Here is a 20715-nt window from a genome sequence, read left to right as displayed (position 1 = left end):
CCCTCCTCAAGGGGGGGGTACTGTTGTGAATTCCGCTCTTGGGCTCCCTCCGGTGGTTATAAGTAGCATTTTTGTGAGTTCTGCTCTTGGGCTCCCTCCTGTGGTTTTGAGTGGTATGGCTGCTTCTTGGATTTAGCATCAGCAGCTGTTTTCACTGATCGTCTTTCTGGCTCTGCTATATTAGTCTGGCCTTTTCCCTAATTCAATGCCAGTTGCCAATTGTTGAGCTTGGAGTCATGGCTCTCTCAGGATTTCCCTGTCACTCTGACCATTTCAGCAAAGCTAAGTCCTTGCTTGTCTTTTTGCAGTTCACTTGTTGTGGACTTTGTTGTTTAGCACTTTCTATGTTTTGCTCATTTGTCCAGCTTATCAGTATGTATCTAGTCAGCTAAGCTGGAAGCTCTGGGCAGCAGAGTTTGCCCTCCACACCTTTAGTCAGGTGTGGAGATTTTTGCATTTCTCTGCGGTGGACTTTTTCTAGTTTTTATTACTGACCGCACAGTGTTCTGTCCTGTACTAATTCTTTCTAGCTAGTAGTGGCCTCCTTTGCTAAATCTTGTTTCATACTACGTATGTCATTTCCTTCTCCTCTCACAGTCATTATTTGTGGGGGGCTGTCCTATCCTTTGGGGATTTTCTCTGAGGCAAGATAGCTTTCCTGTTTCTACCTTTAGGGGTAGCTAGATCTCCGGCTGTGACGAGGTGTCCAGGGAGTGACAGGAACATCCCACGGCTACTGCTAGTGTCTGTGTTAAGATCAGGAATTGCGGTCGGTATAGTTACCACCTGCTCAGGGCTAGTCGCATGTCGCTCCTTAATCACCAGACCATAACAGGTTGCTGTCTGTGAATGGACGATGAGCCAACTTGTAGCATTTCAAATATCCTATGTTATCCCCCTTACTTCCTCTCTATATACACTATACACACAATAGGAAATATTCCTTCTACTTGCAACCATCTGCAAGCTCTATGAGGCTGCCATGTTCTGACACCTCTACATGCTCCCAGGAGATTCCCCTCTGTGCTTGAGTTCCTGCAATAAGAGCAGGCAGATGCTGTGCCCTTTGTAAAGAGACAATATATGGATGTAGCCGTAACCATTTGCTCTACTGACATTAGTCTACCTTACAATTATATACTTCCTTCACAGGTGTGCAATCTAACTTTGTACAAATAGTAGAAAATGTTGTAGAAAATGATTTTCTAATGTCATCCATGGAGAGATGAGTTTGCCCACCTCATAAAAAGTCTGTAACTCCCTAATTCTCACTATAACTGTACCAACAACATGACTATCCCACTGGTGAATGACTAACTACCTTCAATAGAATCAGCTCTCCTTATCCTAAATAATTTCTTGCTATTATGACTATTTTGATTATTTGGCTGTCTGACCATTTTATGTTGAAGAAGTAAAAATCACTATTTGTGGAAGGGTATCTAAGTGCAGACAGGCCCTCTACCAAACAGTTGGCACATGACACATGAACCATGAATTGACACACTATAAGACAACTAGCTGAAGTCACTATGTCCATTAGACAGAATATTGTCTTAAAAAATAAATATTATTCTGTGTGTTCTGAGAGGCCCTTAAAGAGTCTCTGTCACCAGGTCAAAAGTGACCAGTTGTTGCTCCTACTTTATTCCTGCTTCTCTATTTAGTATCCTGTTTTCTGTTTTGTTTCTTTTTTTTTGCCATATGGTTCCAAAAATATAGGCCTTTTATTAAGAACTAATTTTTATGATCTTGACCAAGGGGGCATGGCTCACAGAGCTCAAACACCATAAAAAAATTATAACTAATTAAAAAAGCCTATATCTTTGGAATGTATGGCGGATTTAAAAAAACAAATACAAAAAAGAAAGCATACTTGGGAACAGCCGGAATGAAATAAGAGGAGAAACAGGTTTCTTGCGACCTGGTGACAGGTCCTCTTTAAAGAGTGGTGGTAAAAATTACAGTGTCTAGATTTGGGGTGTATGATTTTATGCAATACCAAGACTGCATATCTGGTATTTTCCTAGGATAAAGTGACTTTTATATCATAATTATCAGCTGAAAATAAACTAATGATCAATTTTCATATCTTCTAGACAGTATGAAGAGTAAACTAGAGGACACGAAGGAGCAGATGATACCATGAAGAGAAGGTCACAGGCCCTCTGTTGCCATCTGTTTAGTAAGTAAAGATTAACTCATGGACAGCATGTTTACTTTCATTAATCTTTTTATAGATCCAGTAGAACAGAAGTGCTTCACAGCTGTAATCTCACCCGCTTGACTTAAAACATCCACTTAAAGTTATCAAGAGAAGGAATTCTGTGTGCTGCCATACAGTTTCCATTTCCATTTGCCCTTAGTCTGAAATCTCTGCAATCTGTTAAAAGTTCTAATTAAAATTTCTATAAAGTTTATCTGGTGGTAATAAAGCAATGATGATGATAATGACTGATAATGATGATTGATGATTTTTTTAGAGAAAAAAAGTGCCCATTAAATGAGCAGTATAATTTTCATTTAAAGAAGTTCTCAATGTAAAAAAAAGACTTTTGATATGTTATAGCCACCATAGTTGTGATCAATTGAAGTCTCGATCCTGAGGCTCCCACTAATTATTTAACTTATATGAGCACTTCTGCTACTTCATTTAAGTGATTTGTGCTCATTAAAAGCTACTGAATAGTGGCTATATATATCGAAAGTGTTTTTATTGTCTGTTTTAGCACAACCCCAATTCAAAAAAAATGTTCAGACTCTGTATAAAATAGAAATAAAACAAAAGTGCAATGACTTGGAAATCTTCTACAGCTATATTTTATTCACAACAAAACATAAAACACATCAAAGATTGAAAATTAGACATGTGTCTTTGAAAAAATTCAAAGTGCGGTGAAATTGCAAAAAAAAGTGCAATCCCACACTTGTTTTTTGTTTGGCTTTTTTGCTAGGTTCACTAAATGCTAAAACTGACCTGTCACTATGATTCTCCAGGTCATTACGAGTTCATAGACACGCAATTTTCCGATACCCGTAGTGTCTCCATTTTCGTGATCTGGGGTCGGGTGAGGGCTTACTTTTTGCGTGCCGAGCTGACATTTTTAATGATACTACTTTGGTGCAGATCTGTTCATTTGATCGCCCGTTATTGCATTTTAAGGCAATGTTGCAGAGACAAAAAAAACTTAATTCTGGCGTTTTGAATTTTTTTATTGCTACTCCATTTAGCGATCAGGTTAATCCTTTTTTTTATTGATAGATCAGGCAATTCTGAACTCGGCGATACAAAATATGTGTAGGTTTGATTTTTTTATTGTTTTATTTTGAATGGGGCAAAAGGGGGATGATTTGAACTTTTATATTTTTTTATTTTTTCATATTTTTAAAAAACATTTTTTTTACTTTTACCATGCTTCAATAGCCTCCATGGGAGGCTAGAAGCTGGCACAACTTGATTGGCTCTGCTATATAGAGGCGATGATCAGATCGCCTCTATGTAGTAGAATTACAGGATTGCTATGAGCGCCGACCACAGGGTGGCGCTCATAGCAATCTGACATCAACAACCATAGAGGTCTCAAGGAGACCTCTGGTTGTCATGCTGATGCATAGATGACCCCCGATCATGTGATGGAGGTCACCGATGTGCGTATTTCCGGCTGAATGGCCAGGAAGCACTTGTTAAATTTGACAGCGGCAATTAACTAGTTAATATGTACGGGTGGATAACGATTCCACCGGCGCCTATTTCAGGCACATGTCAGCTGTTCAAAACAGCTGACATGTCCCGGCTTTTATGCGGGCTCATCTCTGGAGCCCACATCAAAGCGGGGGTTCTGCCATCGGACGGAATAGTATGTCCGATGGCAGAAAGGGGTTAAGATGGTCTAAGGCAAAATGCAAAACTGTTCTGTGGTTGGATGAACCAACATTTAAAATCATTTATGGAATTCACAGATGTCATGTCCTGTTGTCTCAAGAGGAGAGAGACCATCCAGTTTGATATTATTGCACAGTTGAAAATCCTGCCTCACTGATGATATGGGTTTGCATTAGTGCCTATGGCAGGGCAGTGTACACATTTTCCTGAGCATTGTATAAAGGTTTTAGAAAAAACATATGCTATCACACACATGACATATTTCAAGACAATGCTAAACCACATACATCACCCTCACAACAACATGGCTTTGCAGAAGAATATTTCGGGTGATGAACTGGCCGCCTTCAGTCCAGACTTTTCACCAACAAAACATTTAGCGCATTCTGAAAAGAAAAATTAAGCAAAAAAGACCAAAGACTGTTGGGTATCTTGAATCCTACATCAGACAAGAAGATGACTACAATCCTCTCCCAAAACTCCAGCAATTGGTCTCCTCACTTGCCTAGTTTTACAGACTGTTGTAAAAGGAAGGCGGGATGCTACACAAATGTCAGACATGAACCTGTCCAAACTTTTGGAGATGTGTTGCTTCCTTCAATTTCTAAATTAGAATTAACTTTTTCAATTGAAATTAAAAATGTCTAACTTTCAAATTTTGACATTTCTTCTATATTCTGTTGTGGCTAAAATGTAGTTATAAGAGATTTCCAGATCATTGCAATCTTATTTTCTTTATATTTTATACAGATTTTCAACTTTTTGGTATTGGGGTTGTAAATTATTATTATTATTATTACTATTATTATTATTATTATTATAGCACCATTTATTCCATGGCGGTTTACATGTGAGGAGGGGTATACATAATAAAAACAAGTACAATAATGTTAAACAATACAAGTCATAACTGGTACAGGAGGAGTGAGGACCCTGCCCGCGAAGGCTCACAATCTACAAGGGATGGGTGAGAATACAGTAGGTGAGGATAGAGCTGGTCATGCAGCGGTTTGGTTGATCGGTGGTTACTGCAGGTTGTAGGCTTGTCGGAAGAGGTGGGTCTTCGTATGTAAGTAAATACTTACATACTTGTGCCATTCATCTGTTATGCCACCTGGAAATGAAAGAATAAAGAGACATCTGGCCATTAGTACTGTCCTTTTGTAAAGTGTTTTACACTGTACAGTCTGAAATGGTTAGCAGTGATTGAACAGTGACAGACTGTAGGGACACGTCTAGTTGACAAGGGGATAATTGTACCCCACTGTCAATTCACACACATTGAGAGTTCAAAAAAAAATCCTCTAGAAGTGATAATTTATGGTGATTACAATACTTTACTAAAACATTATTACAGATATGTCCAAACATATAATTACAAAAAATCACAGCCACTCTAGAGGACTGTTCATCTTCAAGGCCATAAATCATAATCTGGATGCTACATGTAGGGTATTTTATTAATTGTGTTGGGAACTTTGATGTGTTTCATGTCCAATGTCTCTTTTGCATACCACCTCATGTTTCACTGGAACTGCTTCATCACCTTTTTTCCCTACTTTCTGTCTTCTATTCATAGACTAATTTTTGAGTTCACAGAATATAGATATAGCAACCCACAAGCTGGAAAGGATAAATGACAATATGGCACATATTTACATGTACTAATTGTGTAAGACAAATACCAAAAGGTATCTTTAAAATATAACAATGTTTAAATTTTATCACTGATATCAAAATCAAGTTGAACACTAAACGGGCATAGATTAAAAGAAAGCTGTCATCAGAAAATGACCCATTGCTTTAATAAGATTTTTGTGCTACATGTATTTAAAAAAAAAATGGGTGGAGATATGACCATTATAACTATATTATTGTGACTATATACATGTGTTGTTTCCTGAAACAACAGGAAGTTTGAGTCTAAAAATGCTCCAGTGGCCAATAGGAAAATTGCAAGATTTCTTTTTCTTATTTTTAATACAGATTGTGCTATTGAAAAAAAATACATCATCAACATTTTTTAAGAAATACATTTAACACAAATACCTGGTTTAAGCAATAGGTTATTTTCTGATACTATTTCCCTTTAAATCAAGCATGTCCCTGTATCTTACACTTAGGGTGACTTAAAAACAGAAAACTTAACCCAATGAGAGCTAAGCTAAGCTAGATTTAATGGTAAAAAAAAGCTACTTCTTCCTAGAATCTAATAAAGTTTGGTAGTTACTGAAGATATTGTGCGGAGCGCCCCCACACCGCCGCAGGGCCGAGGGGTACCCGGAGCCGGGCCTCTAGTTCTCAGTCTCGGGGTTGTCACGGTGGCTAGACCCGGTCCGTGGCCCTGTCCGTCAGTGGGGGACGTCCGGTGTAATAGGGGGTAGTAATGGTAGCGATGGAGCGGTGCAGTTGTGGGGTGTAAGTCGCGGTAAATAACGAGGACACCAGGTTGCAGTCTCTTTACCTCTTTACTGGAGATCTCTGAGTCCTCAGTCCAGAACACGGTTCACCAGGCTACGCAAGTCCGGCCGGTCCAATGGCACCTCCAGAGTTCTCCTCTCAGGTGGAAATCTGTGCCTTCCTTCTAGCGCTATGTGTTGTAGTCCTTCCCTGTTGTGCTCACGGAAAGTAACCCCACAACGGTTGTGTCTGTTTCTTAAGTTCCCTCACAACTCGATTTGATGTTCCTCTGTAATCCACCCCTTCCCTGTATTCAGGTTGGAATGGCACCCGTTTGTCAGGTAGGCCTGGAGTTCTTCCGGGACCCTAGAGTCGCCCCTCTCCCGCAATTGCCCCCCAAGACTTCATAGGTGATATGTGGTAGACAGCCCGCCTGAGACCGACTGTCCTGCCGCTGTTTGGAGTATGGCTTGAAGCTGTATTCTAATCCACTCCCTCGGCGTTCCGGCCACCGGTATTGCGCCTCAGCAGGGTGCTGCCTCTTTCAACAAAACCCCTGCTGGTATTCTCCTTCTGCTTGATCTCGTTTCTCACTCAGCACAATCTATCTCGCTTCTAGTCCTTTCTTGAGTCCCGCCGCTTCCAGGAGCCTGCGCGGACCCGTTACGTTGTTTCAATGCCAAGCCTCTGCCAGGATCCCACCCCTGGCAGAGACCCTACAGTCTCTCCCTTCACAACACCCCCTGCCACAGGGTGTTGCTCCGTTCAATCCCGTCAGCGTTCTCTCTAACTTCCTGCCTGACCCCCAGTTTACCCACTATGGTGGGGAGTGGCCTAATGAATAGCACCCTTAGCTCCCCCCGGAGGCCCAGCTGTGAAACATATTGGTGTCTGTGATACCTGATTGGAGGAACTCCTTCGGTGCCATCGAACGTACCATGGCTCCCCTTAGCGGCGAAGCCACAGCACTGCAACGACCAGGACTCTGGGGCGCTGCACTCCCCCCTGGTTAAACACAGTACTCCGGGACTGGGAAGAAAAACAACAATACAGATTAGCAAAAAGACATACAATTTTGTTGAGTGCAAAACGATAAGTATACTTGAACAGGCTTCCCTTTATGGGAGGTGAGGACACTTTTAACGTTACAAACATGGTCAACATTATAAATTACAGGCTATGCATAACTCCTGTTACCCAACCGGGTATTCTACTTAGTGCAAATTCTGGAACAATAAATTAACATTGCCTTTAAGAAACATACACTCTTAGTTTACCAAAGGCCTTCCTATAATCACATTACAGGGTAAGGTAACTTCACATTCTCCTACTTTGAACCTGCAGGACCGCCTGTCCCTATGGCACCAGACCTACTGCCTCTTCTTTCTTTTACAGGACCGCCCCGTTCAGCCAGGGCCTACTGCCTTTCGCTACTATACATAGTATAGACATAACATTCCTTTCGTTTAAAGAACTCTGAGCCCGCTCTACTCGGCTCCTTTAAGGACTCACTCTCTAACCCCTACGGGTTCGCCTTCTGTCCTTAGTAACAAAGTAACTTTCTATGGGGACGCAGGGTTGACCTTCTATCCTCACCTTCATCATTACTTCCTTACTTTCAGCTATGCAGATCTCTATCTCTACCCCTACGGGCTCTCTGCATCTTTTCTTTCTGCAAAACATTATTTAGATTTCACATTTCAACAAATTCAACACATATAACTTAGCATGTAAAACAGTTACATTTCTTTTCAAGGCATCATTATGGCATTACTGTTCTGCAACAGTATCTCTCTCAAGTTCAGTTTCTCACATCCCCTTTAAGAGGGGACCAAGTCTTTCTGAGGTAGCTCGTCTTCTCAGCCTACCAGCCCACGCAAAGGTTCCGGTATGGTATCTTCGCAAAGTGTCTTTAACTGGAACCGGTAGGAAAGGTATCTTCACAAAGTGTCTTTGGCTCAAACCAATAGGGCAAATATCTTCGCAAAGTGTCTTTGGCTAAAACCAGTAGGGAGCACCTTTAAGAAGGTGCAAACTATTTACAAGGAAGTTCGAATCATGCACAGTCCATGATTTCGCAGTTTTTATAACATTGTGGAACAAAAAAAAAACAAAAATGAAAGTGAAAGCAAAAATAAAAAGCAATAGGGATCCCGGGTAAACAAAGGGATCCCTTTAAGAATAACCCTAGTCGGGTTTAAGGCAGCAAAACAGCAGGAAAACAAACAGTTAACTATGTACAGTTTCAGGTTTCCGAGGTTTAGTTGGACGGCTTCCAGGGCTGCACCTGGCACTTAACCCTTCTTGGCCTGGGCACAGTGAGGTCCAGGGTTACACCCAGTGCTGGACAAACGCCGTTAATCCGTCTTGCATGTACAGTTAAATCATGCGCAGCGATGGAGGTCTGCGCAGCTTGAGTATGGGCATCTGCTGCAGCAGAGGCAGCGGCTGCTGCAAGATCAGTCACTGGAACGGAGTCAGCAGCTGTGGCACTAGCAGTCGCTGGGGTGGTGTCGGTCGTCAGGGCAGGGTGGCTCTTCCTACCTGCTTCAGATGCGGTTCCTCCGGTGCCGGTCTGCTCCGTCTCCGCTGGGGTCTGGAACGCTGGCTGCGGGGCCTTGTTCTGCGACGCTGTCATCTCTGCTTGCAGCACCTCGCTTTCCGGCAGGGCCTTGCGTTCCAGCTTCGGAGCGCTGGGACTTCTTCCCTGCTCTGGACCAGATGAGGCTGCCGACAGATGTCCGGTGAGGCTCCTGATGTTGGCCTTCTTCCACCCGGCCTCAGTGCTCAGCTGCGTCCGCCGGGGTCGGTCGCTGAGCTCGTCCACTCCGGCCTGCAGGAATTCAGCATCAGCGGTGGAGGTCTGGCTGCGGTGCCTCTCCGGGTAGCTGGGGGAGTCCTCGGCTCCGACCCCACGCTCCGGCTCCGGGCGGCTGGCCATGGCGTCCTCCATGTCGCTGAATTCTTCTTCCTGGTCCTTTTCCCGCTCTCTCCTTCGTGGGCGGTTTCGTTTTCTCTGTCTCTGCCCACCATTGAGGATCAGGAGGCGGATCTCGGCTGCTGACGGACACGTCCTCAAGGGGCCGAGATATTTAGACTGGGCGGCCATTGTCTTTCGCGCTCTTCAGCTTGTTCACGCCCACTTCCACGCCCTTCTTCTTCTCCTGCGCTCTCCTTAGCGCTGTAATGGCGGCGGTTTTGGCGGGAACTTCTGGCGGCAAGTGGCAACACACAGTCCTTGTAATAAAGCACAGTCCACGCACGACAAATCACAGTTCCAAGGCACACATGACCTGATTCTTCAGGCTTAAGTAAATCCTGTTCGTGACGCCAAGTCTGCAGAGCGCCCCCACACCGCCGCAGGGCCGAGGGGTACCCGGAGCCGGGCCTCTAGTTCTCAGTCTCGGGGTTGTCACGGTGGCTAGACCCGGTCCGTGGCCCTGTCCGTCAGTGGGGGACGTCCGGTGTAATAGGGGGTAGTAATGGTAGCGATGGAGCGGTGCAGTTGTGGGGTGTAAGTCGCGGTAAATAACGAGGACACCAGGTTGCAGTCTCTTTACCTCTTTACTGGAGATCTCTGAGTCCTCAGTCCAGAACACGGTTCACCAGGCTACGCAAGTCCGGCCGGTCCAATGGCACCTCCAGAGTTCTCCTCTCAGGTGGAAATCTGTGCCTTCCTTCTAGCGCTATGTGTTGTAGTCCTTCCCTGTTGTGCTCACGGAAAGTAACCCCACAACGGTTGTGTCTGTTTCTTAAGTTCCCTCACAACTCGATTTGATGTTCCTCTGTAATCCACCCCTTCCCTGTATTCAGGTTGGAATGGCACCCGTTTGTCAGGTAGGCCTGGAGTTCTTCCGGGACCCTAGAGTCGCCCCTCTCCCGCAATTGCCCCCCAAGACTTCATAGGTGATATGTGGTAGACAGCCCGCCTGAGACCGACTGTCCTGCCGCTGTTTGGAGTATGGCTTGAAGCTGTATTCTAATCCACTCCCTCGGCGTTCCGGCCACCGGTATTGCGCCTCAGCAGGGTGCTGCCTCTTTCAACAAAACCCCTGCTGGTATTCTCCTTCTGCTTGATCTCGTTTCTCACTCAGCACAATCTATCTCGCTTCTAGTCCTTTCTTGAGTCCCGCCGCTTCCAGGAGCCTGCGCGGACCCGTTACGTTGTTTCAATGCCAAGCCTCTGCCAGGATCCCACCCCTGGCAGAGACCCTACAGTCTCTCCCTTCACAACACCCCCTGCCACAGGGTGTTGCTCCGTTCAATCCCGTCAGCGTTCTCTCTAACTTCCTGCCTGACCCCCAGTTTACCCACTATGGTGGGGAGTGGCCTAATGAATAGCACCCTTAGCTCCCCCCGGAGGCCCAGCTGTGAAACATATTGGTGTCTGTGATACCTGATTGGAGGAACTCCTTCAGTGCCATCGAACGTACCATGGCTCCCCTTAGCGGCGAAGCCACAGCACTGCAACGACCAGGACTCTGGGGCGCTGCAATTGCATATAAAGATTTTGAAGTAAACATTCTGGTTAAAGTTAGTCCTTAAAATGAGCATGTCAGTACAAGCTGATAGTATAAACTAGAGTGAGTAACCGCCATGTAGGGTAGGAAGTAACCCCAATAAAAATAACAGCTTTAGAGTTCTAATCATTTTAAAGAAATTGATGTTTAATCAAACATGCTAATTAGGGTGCTTCGCCTATTGGTTTTGCATTCCCCCCATCCCTTACTTGTGACTGACAGCAGGGGCTTGACAGAGCTTTCTCTGTACACAGTGCTCCCTCTAGGCAAGCAAGAACTGTCAACAACCAGTGAGGGAGGTGGGGTATACAAAACCAGTAGGCAGAACAGTGCGCTAAGGACCCTGGCCACGCCAGCGGTGCACTGAGCACCATAATTAGCATGTTTGATTAAACTTCAGTTTCTACAGAATGGAGGCAGCAAATAGATCTTTAAATATATGATTTTTTTTAGGACTATACCCCTACAAGGCTTTGTGATTAATTTGAGTTGACAGACTCCCTTTGATATATTCCAGGTGTAACACATTTAACGCATTGCCTTAGAAACACTCGCTTATCTGTCTTAATATTCATAATATTTCTTAAAATGATGACAGCTAAATGTACTTTAATTACAACATTAAATTATTTGCTATTAGTTCATTTGTTCTAATAAAAAGATTTATGCTTTTTTTGCCATTTTAACCTTTGATACATGTGGCTTATTTTGCTTTTCATGAGGCAGAAATTTTTGCTCTATGACTATATTCTGATCACCATAGCTTCTTAATTTTTTCTGCTAATGTGGCCATATAATATCTTTTTTTTCTCAGTATGAGTTGTATTTTTTAACCACTTAATGGTGTGCACACCACATGCTGTCAAAATTCGGCTATATGCTGTCACATGGAATGAGTGCAGACTTTTGTCCCAAGTCTGGGCAACCGCTAAAAAGACCCCAACCTATTTTTCAAGCATGACATGTGTTCCTTTATGTGGTAATACCTCCAGAATGTTTTGCAATTTTTTATAAAAAGATCTGAAATTTGAAGAACATGTGAAAAAAGTAATACATTTTCTAATTTTGAATGTTTATACCATTGAACTAATTAATATTTACCATATATATACTTAATATCAGCATCATTGGTCAATAGTTTTTTTTATTTTGTATTTAGGTTGAAAGTTTAGCAGCAATTTGTTTATATTTTCAGAGAAGATTAAAATTCCTATTTTTTTGCAGCCCTACAAGTATACATCATTAATGTGATTTTGAGACGTGTATCGATTGGAAAATCCCTGAACGTTATAACATTTTGAAATCCTCACATTCCAATGAATACATAACTGCTGTCAGAAAGTTTGTTAATCTCCAGGTACTTATAAGAGTTAACGCAAAGTGGAATAAAAAAATGAAAAATCATATTTTCCACTAAAAAATTGCCTGAGCCACAAATTTTTCTTTTTCACAAGGGATAGTAGGAGAAAATGCATCCTACAATTTTGTTGCACAATTTCTCCTGCACATGGCATAACCCCATAGGTGGTCAAAATCTGCAGTTTGGGCACACGACAGGGCCCAGAAGGGAAGATGAGTTATTTGATTTTTGCAATGCAAATTTGGCTGGAATATATTGCAGTCACCTTGTTGCATTTGCGGAGTTCCTGCGGTGTCAAAACAACAGATACTATTCACAAGTGACCCCAATTTTTGAAACTAGACCAATTAAGGAATTCACCTAGGTGTATGGTGAGCATTGTTAACCCACCGGTTCTTCACAAAACTTTATTACATTGGCACTTGAAAGGAAAAAAAATATGTTTTTGTAAGTAAAATGTTGTCTTAGCCTAAAATTTGTCATTTTCTCAAGCTATTTATGGTTTTAACGTAACATACAATAATCCACCCTCTGATAGAGTTTTACACTACCCCAAATGTAAAGAGTGCAAACAGATATGTATCATGGGTTGTGGCAATGTAGTAAGATACAAGGATTTTGGGCAAAGATTCAAATACTTATATCTGGAAAAAGAAATCAGTTAGACCATACGCTGTGGATATTAAAGGCAGGTAATAAGGGTAATGTGAAATTATATATACCGACTCTTTTTCATAACATTCTTATGATCTAGAAACAGTGTATACTGAGAAACTGGTTATCAATGTCAATGCCTTCGGAAGGTGAAATAATATACCAACTTAAATCATTACTTGCTTTGTAAAAAATAAAAACGGAACGAATAAAGATAAACAAACAAAACATTTTTTTGAAAAATGGAGGAATTTTATACTAATTCATTATAGCTCTACAGAAATAAAATGGTTCGACCATTTGTGAATACAGAATGGTATCTACTGGAGGAGTTACAGGGAAGCCTGGGGAATTTGAGGGTTTAATAATATTCTGATGGGTGAGACCCTTCATTCTTTTATTAAGTAAGGAAATTGTACTAGGGGGAGCTAAAGTAGGGAGGCTGGCTTAGGAATATGTTGGGGTCTTCATGTTTGTAACGGTTAAGATGTTACTGTGTAATACTTGTTATTGAAAAAAACTGCATTCTTTTGCTTTTCTGTAAGAATATTGAAAATTATTTAATAAAGAGTTGTGTTAAAAAAAACACACCCGACATTCAGCATTTTTGTGGCATTTTCACAGCGCTTTTTATGCTTTTTTGGCAGCATTTTTTGGGTGTGGATTACATACATGCTTCGTCTACAGTACATATTTAATAAAATTAGTTTTATTCACCAAAAACGGCAAGAAATGCTGCAAAAACACTATTGCATTTTTGCCACTGCGGTTTTTTTTTGGTCTCTTTTTGGTATTTTTGCATCTAATGCAATTCTATGAGCAAAATCTGCACATAAAACTCAGCGTACTTACAAGTGAAATTGACATCTTGGGAATTTAAGTCCGATGTGGAGCACAACAAAGGCCAGTGGACTGAGGTGAGGGGAGCAAAGCCTGGACCTGGGAAAGGTGTGTAACAATCACACCACAGGGTCCCATAATAATGAGGTAAATGTGCACTGTCACTGTTTCCTCCATGGGTGGTGGGACCTAAGTTGGAACTTTGTCTCTTGATGAACCCTGCTTATCTCTGGGAGTAAACGCATCAAAACTTTGAAACTTAGGGAGAATTATGCTTCTCAACGATAAATGCATTATTCTTTTCTTCCTTGATTCCAAAAGTGTGAATTAGTCATTACAGCTAATATTATAGGGATAATTTTAGGGACTGCCTTCAGAGAGTGGCAGCACCTTTATCATTACTTATTAGGGTGCAAGCCACCACAGTCTGAACTGTTTGAATTTTATCAGGGGCATTTACTAGACTAAAAACCTGGACCTATTTTTCCCTATATTGTCTCAATTGGATTTGGTTCCACTAATAGATCTCATCTTCTATGGTCATATTGTATTAGCATTTTCTATGGTCATATATTAGCGTTACCTCCTGCTTGGGCATTTATCCAAGCCTAATTCTCATGATTAGGGCAGAGACACACGGCCGTATTTCTCCTGCGAGAATCACATCACACTGCATGGACTGGTCGGCACCTCTCCTGACCCAAGCATGACAGCCAACAGCCGGTATGAGTTTTACGATGCGATTCTTGCACAAGAAATACGGCAGGCTGTCTCTGCCCTTTTACGCATTATGGCACAGTCAGACGGCCGTATTACTAGCCCGAGGATCACATCACAATCCTCGGACTGGCTGTTTGTTCCCCTGAACTAAACGTGACAGCATATGCAACTGTCACGTTCAGGTGAGGGGAACCGACGGCCAAGCGACTGACTGCGCCCTTAGTATTATTTTTTATTTGGGTATGCTTTTAAATAATTGAATAACATGTGTTCATTTTAATGTTAAGCGGGTTGTTTGGCTCCATGATACAACAAAGACAAACAATGAATTGTGTTGCCTCGATCACTTTTGGATTCATTGTTTTAAATGCTTTGAATGAACTTGGACTTTTAGGAGCTGCAATTTCTCTTTTTTTGCTTTGATAATATACACCCTCCAATAGCAATCACTTTTCTGTTCGACATAATGATCAGTAAAAACTATATAGTGGGAAAAATGATGTGACAGAACCAATGATTAATCTCGTCTTAGGAAATCCCATTGTAGTCAGCAAGTAAACTGTCCTCTTAAATTACTGAATAAAAGTCATTTTGCATCATCTATGAGCGGAAATATTTTGTGCAGGAGATGACTGGTGAGCAGTCTGCCCCGAGAAGAGTTATCTCTATACACAGCCGTGTGGCAGACAGTCTTCCAGACAGCGCACAGCAGGCACTAATAACACGCCCTGTCTGCTCCACGATGTGAATTAAAGATGCTCATATTCGCTCCTGCAAAAATAGCACTTCCCCAGAGACATGTCAATTTCCACCTTTGTAGATCTGCATTTCCAAGCAATGTTAGTCCTCATGTAACGCTATCTTGTAAATGAATGTAGAAGAACTTTGAATAGTCAACTGGATTTATTAAAATTTGATGGTGGTGTTTGGTATTAATTAATTCTTGCATGAACCAAGGAAAGAAAAATTTAATATTTTAAGATAAGAAATTAGTACTTTGACTGGCATGTGTGGAAACATCCACTTTGTATATAAGCACTCATTTTTGATCTTTGCTTTCATATCAAACTGTCCAAGGTCAGGTCTTCCTGCCTTTTAACATGCTGTCTTACTAATCAGACACCATGTTCAATGTGACAGGTTCCTTTTAGAGGATAACTACAGTATATGTTTGCAAAATGTTTCTATACATTTAGGATTCGCTCACATTGCCGTATAACTTGGACGAGTGCGATGTGATGTTCCGTCGGATAGCACTCACTCTAATGTTATACTATGGAGCAGTGCTGATGAGCGTTTTTTTTGACAAGCCGAATCAGCATGAGAAAAAAAATTGCTGCATGCTGTGATTGGCAGTGTATATCAGACAGCGTGCACCCATACAAGTCTATGGGTGCGTGCAAAACATCGACTGCACTTGGATGTCATCTGAGCGCAGTCTAATAAACACCAACTCACACAATGGAGAAGATGGAGAAATTAAGTTCTCCTTCTTCTCCACACATGTGATCCGATTCTCACATGGGAGTGAATGGGATCACAGTAAAATGATACCTGGCTGACGCTCACGGCAGAGTTTGAGCCGAGGGACATCTGCATATAACATCCTATTCTCTCACATGAGAGAATCATCGGATGCTACTCGCCAGTAATAGTGAACCATTAGACTCAGCTGGACTCATAAAATGATCATCTAAGGCTGGTTTCAGACTTGCGTTCCTGTGCGCTGCGGATGGCAGCGTACTTCCTCCTTGCTTCCTCCGCCCCGCCCAGGCTCCGCCTACTGCGTCCAGCATTTTCCTGTGTCCGTGAAGCCCCGCCCAGGCTCCGCCTACTGCGTCCAGCGTTTTCCTGTGTTTTCCGTTTCCGTGCGGGCGCCGCACACCTCAAATAGCCACATGCGGACACATCCGCATACAACGCATGTCCCTGCATACCCAATGTTAAAGAAAGGTACACCACACGGTGTCAGGATTCCCCAGAGTAGATGGAGTGAGCAGGTAATCACGAGACCGCAAAACTATGATTTGCATACATGCAGACATGTGTTGACTATACGTGCTGGGCCTTGCTCAATTCACCTGTATTGAGTGAGGCCAGATAAAGTCTAGTCGTAATGTGGCCGGAAGTATGAAAATGGCAAAGATGCGGTCACGTGACTGGTCACTCTCGCCACAGACACTAGGGAATCCTGACAGCAATCAGTGTACGCACCACGAAGGTTCAGAAGTGTGCAGTCATGTAGAGTAACTGCAGATTTTCATCCTAAACCTGGACGAACAAGTCTTTTAACATCAGAATTGTATAGCCTTTCTGAGTGACATGAATTTTCAAAGCACCCTGTTCTCATCAGATCCACTGAAAATGCCATTTACCAATATTTGCAGTTTATCAGGTGAAATCTAGTGACAGATGTGCTTTAGCCTCAAAGCTGGAATCTTATAAGCTGCCGCAACATCACTTGCTTTTTTTATCAGTTTTGTTCTCATACCCTGGTTTATATATTGTGTAACAATAGCTGCATTTAGTTATATCATCTTAAAGCCATCATGAAAAATCCATTCTTCTGTATGCAGTAAGGAAGTTACTGAAGTCCATAGAGTGGTTTTCAGAACCACCATGGCGTAAATATCAAAGGATAGCCGCAACTAAAGCAGCCTACTGAGAAATGCATGGTCTGCCATTGTAATAGAACTCATTCTGTATATTTTTCTAGCAGAATAAACCTGTAATAACAGCAGCCGTGCCCTGATTCACTTTCTGAAGATTCACAATTTATTTTTATGTAGTTGTCAAATTACCGTATACATTTTAGCCACACAGTGAAACAAAGCGGGCTTTAGCTTGGCTTCTTGTTGGAAAGAGTTAGTCATCTGTTACAAATGGATTTTACATTAGCGACTAAGGAAATGCAGAATGTTGTGCTTGTGAGTACATAAGATGATAAAAGTACTTGATTTTGCATGATGCAATTCTATGCTTGGAAATCTGGATTGGTTTCCATAAGAGAACATCTTTAGCAATGCCCTCAAAGTTATTATGGGCAATTTCCTAACATAGATGACTAAGTAATGTTCCATTAGCTGGTAATCTTACCAGTTACACAGTGGGATATTGTACGGTGAGGTGCTGAGTGAGTGGGGGAAGGGTGGTATGACCCATAGCCAAGGGGGCTGGACTGAGAGCATGGGTGCTGTTAGGCCTGTTTTACATGTCAGTGGCTCCGGTACGTGTGGTGACAGTTTCCTCACGTACCGGAGACACTGACACACGTAGACCCATTAAAATCAATGTGTCTCTGCAGATGTCAGTGATTTTTCGCGGACCGTGTGTCAAAGTTTCTCCGGCAGCACGGTCCGCAAAGCGTCCTGCACACGTGCACACGGAGAACAGTGTGCACTCTCCTCTGTGTGCACGTACCGCCGCAGGAGAAACAGCGCTAGAGTTAAGCGCTGTCCCCTGCTTTTGGTGCTGAAGCCGGCATTCATTCCTTCTCCCCAGCAGCGTTCGCTGGATAGAAGGAATGAAAAATCAAGGTTTTTTAAAAAAATTTTTGTTAAAAATAAAGTTTGTGGTCACCTCCAGCTTCCCACCCCCTGTGCACCCGCCCGTTTGCATTAAAATACTCACCCAGCTCCCGTGATGCCTCATCTCAGTGCCCATAGGGGTGGAGCCGCATATTCATCCCTGTAATGAGCGGTACCACGTGACCGCTCACACAGGACAAGCTGCCGGCGCAGAGAGGAGGCATCGCTGGAGCTGGGTGAGTATTTTTATGCAAAGGGGCGGGCGCACAGGGGGTGGGAGGCGGGAGCTGACTCCGAACTTTATTTTTAACAAGAAAAAAATAAAAAAAAACTTGCTTTTTCATTCCTTCTCTCCAGCGAACGCTGCTGGGGAGAAGGAATGAATGCCGGCTTCAGCACCAAAAGCAGGGGACAGCGCTTAACTCTAGCGCTGTCTCCTGCACGGTCCGTGTGGTCCTCAGTCGGCACACGGGCGGCACCCGGCTGCCGCACGTGTGCCACACTGATGTGCCACGTGAGCACACGGACACACGGACACGGATAACTCCGGTACCGATTTTTACGGTACCAGAATTATCTGGACATGTGAGACTGGCCTTAGGCTGCTGCTCCCTCTGGTGCTGTGTTAAAGGAGGCAAAACCTAAGACAGAAAGAAAAGAGCAAAAGCCCTACTGTAAGTAAAAAGTAATGGTACATATAAATAGCATAGAGTACTTTTGATTTAAAAAAAAAGCATAAAGGCCATGCCACCAAGACAAGGTGTACCCAAATGGGGACGGACTCCATTTTTTTGGCTCTGTGTTTAAGGTCATCAGTTTTGTTTTTATTCTATTCCCGTTCCTCCTCAAAAGATTTAATTTTTTTTTTTTTTTAATCTGCCATGCAGTTTTAGAGACGTGGGGGCTTTTATTTAATGCTGAATTTTTATGATCTTTACCAAGGGGCGCTGCTCACAGGATAATAATGAAGAACAGACTATGAATACGCCCCCAGAGAATCTTGGGAGCAAAGCCACTTTGGAAAAGACAATAAAAATTGGCACTAAATTAAAAAAAATATCTCCAAAGCCAAAAAAAATGAATACTCAAGGGAGCAGCAGGAATAAATTAAGCACAAAACTTTTGACTTGGTCACACCTCCTCTTTAAAATATATAGGTGCATTTATTTGCCTAGTATCAGCACAGAGACTCGATTAAAATATGGCTGTCAGATAATACAGTTTGATCTAAATATGTACATAAAAGCATACATGTTTGATATCACGGTAATCGTACTGACCTTGACAATCATGTCCCCAGGTCATTTTTATTGTACAATAAAAGCTGTAACTTTTTTTTTTACCATTTCACGTCATTTGGATTTTTCCCCTTTTTTCATCACATTATATTGTAAAGTTAATAGTGCCATAGGAAACTAAATCCTGCAAAAAACAAACCCTCAGATGGCCAGCGAATCTTTCTAAAGGATTTTGGTAACCCATAGGAGAGCAGCATGACGAAGGAGCAGAAACTCTGATTCCAGTGATGTATAACTTACTGGGCTGCTTGCTATTATTTTGATGAAATCAGTATTATATTTCCCCACAGGGGATGGGGGAACTGCAATACCCAGAGAGATTAGCAAAATTAGAATTATTTAGTCTAAAAAACAGACGACTGAGGGGCAGTCTAATAACCCTGTATAAGTATATAAGGGGACAATACAAATATCTCTCCGAGGATCTGTTTATACCAAGATAGGTGATGGTCACAAATGGGCATTCTCTGCGTCTGGAGGAGAGAAGGTTTTTCCACCAACATAGAAGAGGATTCTTTACTGTTAGGCAGTGAGAATCTGGAATTGCTTGCCTGAGGAGGTGGTGATGGCGAGCTCAGTCGAGGCGTTCAAGAGAGGCCTGGATGTCTTCCTGGAGCGTAACAATATGGTATCTTACAGTTATTAGGTTCTTTAGAAAGACGTAGATCAGGGGATTTATTATGATGGAATATAGGCTGAACTGGATGGACAAATGTCTTTTTTGGCCTTACTCTGATACTATATCTGCTGCAGATCTAGCAGTTCTCTGAATGCTGAGCTCTACATAGCCCCGCCCACACCACTGTTTGGCAGTTTTCCATGTACGCTCATAGATTGTAAGCTTGCGAGCGTGGCCCTCACTTCTTTTGATATCTGTTGTTTTATGTGTTATTCTGTAATGTTTTTATTGTCTGTACAAGTCCCCTCTAAAATGTAAGATGTTGCTTAATGTGTTGGCGCTTTAAAAATTATTATTATTAGTATACTGTGCATAGCCAGAAAGCTGCCAATCAGTTGTGGGGGCGGGGTTTTACAGAGCTCATGAATATGGAGGATTATATGGCAGCAGGATTACTAGCCCTTTAGTGACAATGTCCTGCTGATAAAACATTGATTTTATCAAAACTACAGCAAGCAGCCCAGTAAATGACACATTGCAGAATCAGGGTCTTTTTCTCTACTTTATGCTGCTTTCAGATTAGATGACTAAACCCTGATGACAAATTCCACCAAAAAAAAATAATGGCTGCATCATTAACCCCTTCATGACCAGGGGTATTTCCGTTTTTGCATTTTTGTTTTTCGCTCCCTTCCTTCCCAGAGCCATACCTTTTTTCGTCAATATGGCCAGGTGAGGGCTTATTTTTTGCGGGAAGAGTTGTACTTTTGAACGACACCATTGGTTTTACCATGTCGTGTACTAAAAAACAGGAAAAATTCCAAGTGCGGTGAAATTGAAAAAAAAAGTGCAATCCCAAACTTGATTTTTGTTTATTTTTTTGCTAGGTTCCCT

The 20715-nt window shown here is 42.4% G+C and overlaps 1 protein-coding gene across 2 annotated transcripts in view; it reads left to right on the top strand.

Moving 5' to 3' along the window:
- The window catches only part of TMEM108 (transmembrane protein 108), a 307097-nt gene that overhangs the window by 146461 nt on the left and 139921 nt on the right, over window positions 1-20715 (top strand). Inside the window, exon 3 of one of the 2 annotated variants that reach the window (XM_077271905.1) lies at window positions 2100-2185. In XM_077271905.1, coding sequence (XP_077128020.1) covers window positions 2146-2185 — 40 coding nt within the window. In that variant the 5' untranslated portion in view covers window positions 2100-2145. The remainder of the gene's footprint in view (window positions 1-2099; window positions 2186-20715) is intronic. The other variant, XM_077271906.1, reaches the window with a different exon arrangement.

The sequence above is a fragment of the Ranitomeya variabilis genome, chromosome 6, assembly GCF_051348905.1.
Source record: "Ranitomeya variabilis isolate aRanVar5 chromosome 6, aRanVar5.hap1, whole genome shotgun sequence".
NCBI classification, from domain to species: Eukaryota; Metazoa; Chordata; class Amphibia; order Anura; family Dendrobatidae; genus Ranitomeya; species Ranitomeya variabilis.
This window is presented reverse-complemented; position numbering and strand designations above follow the sequence as displayed.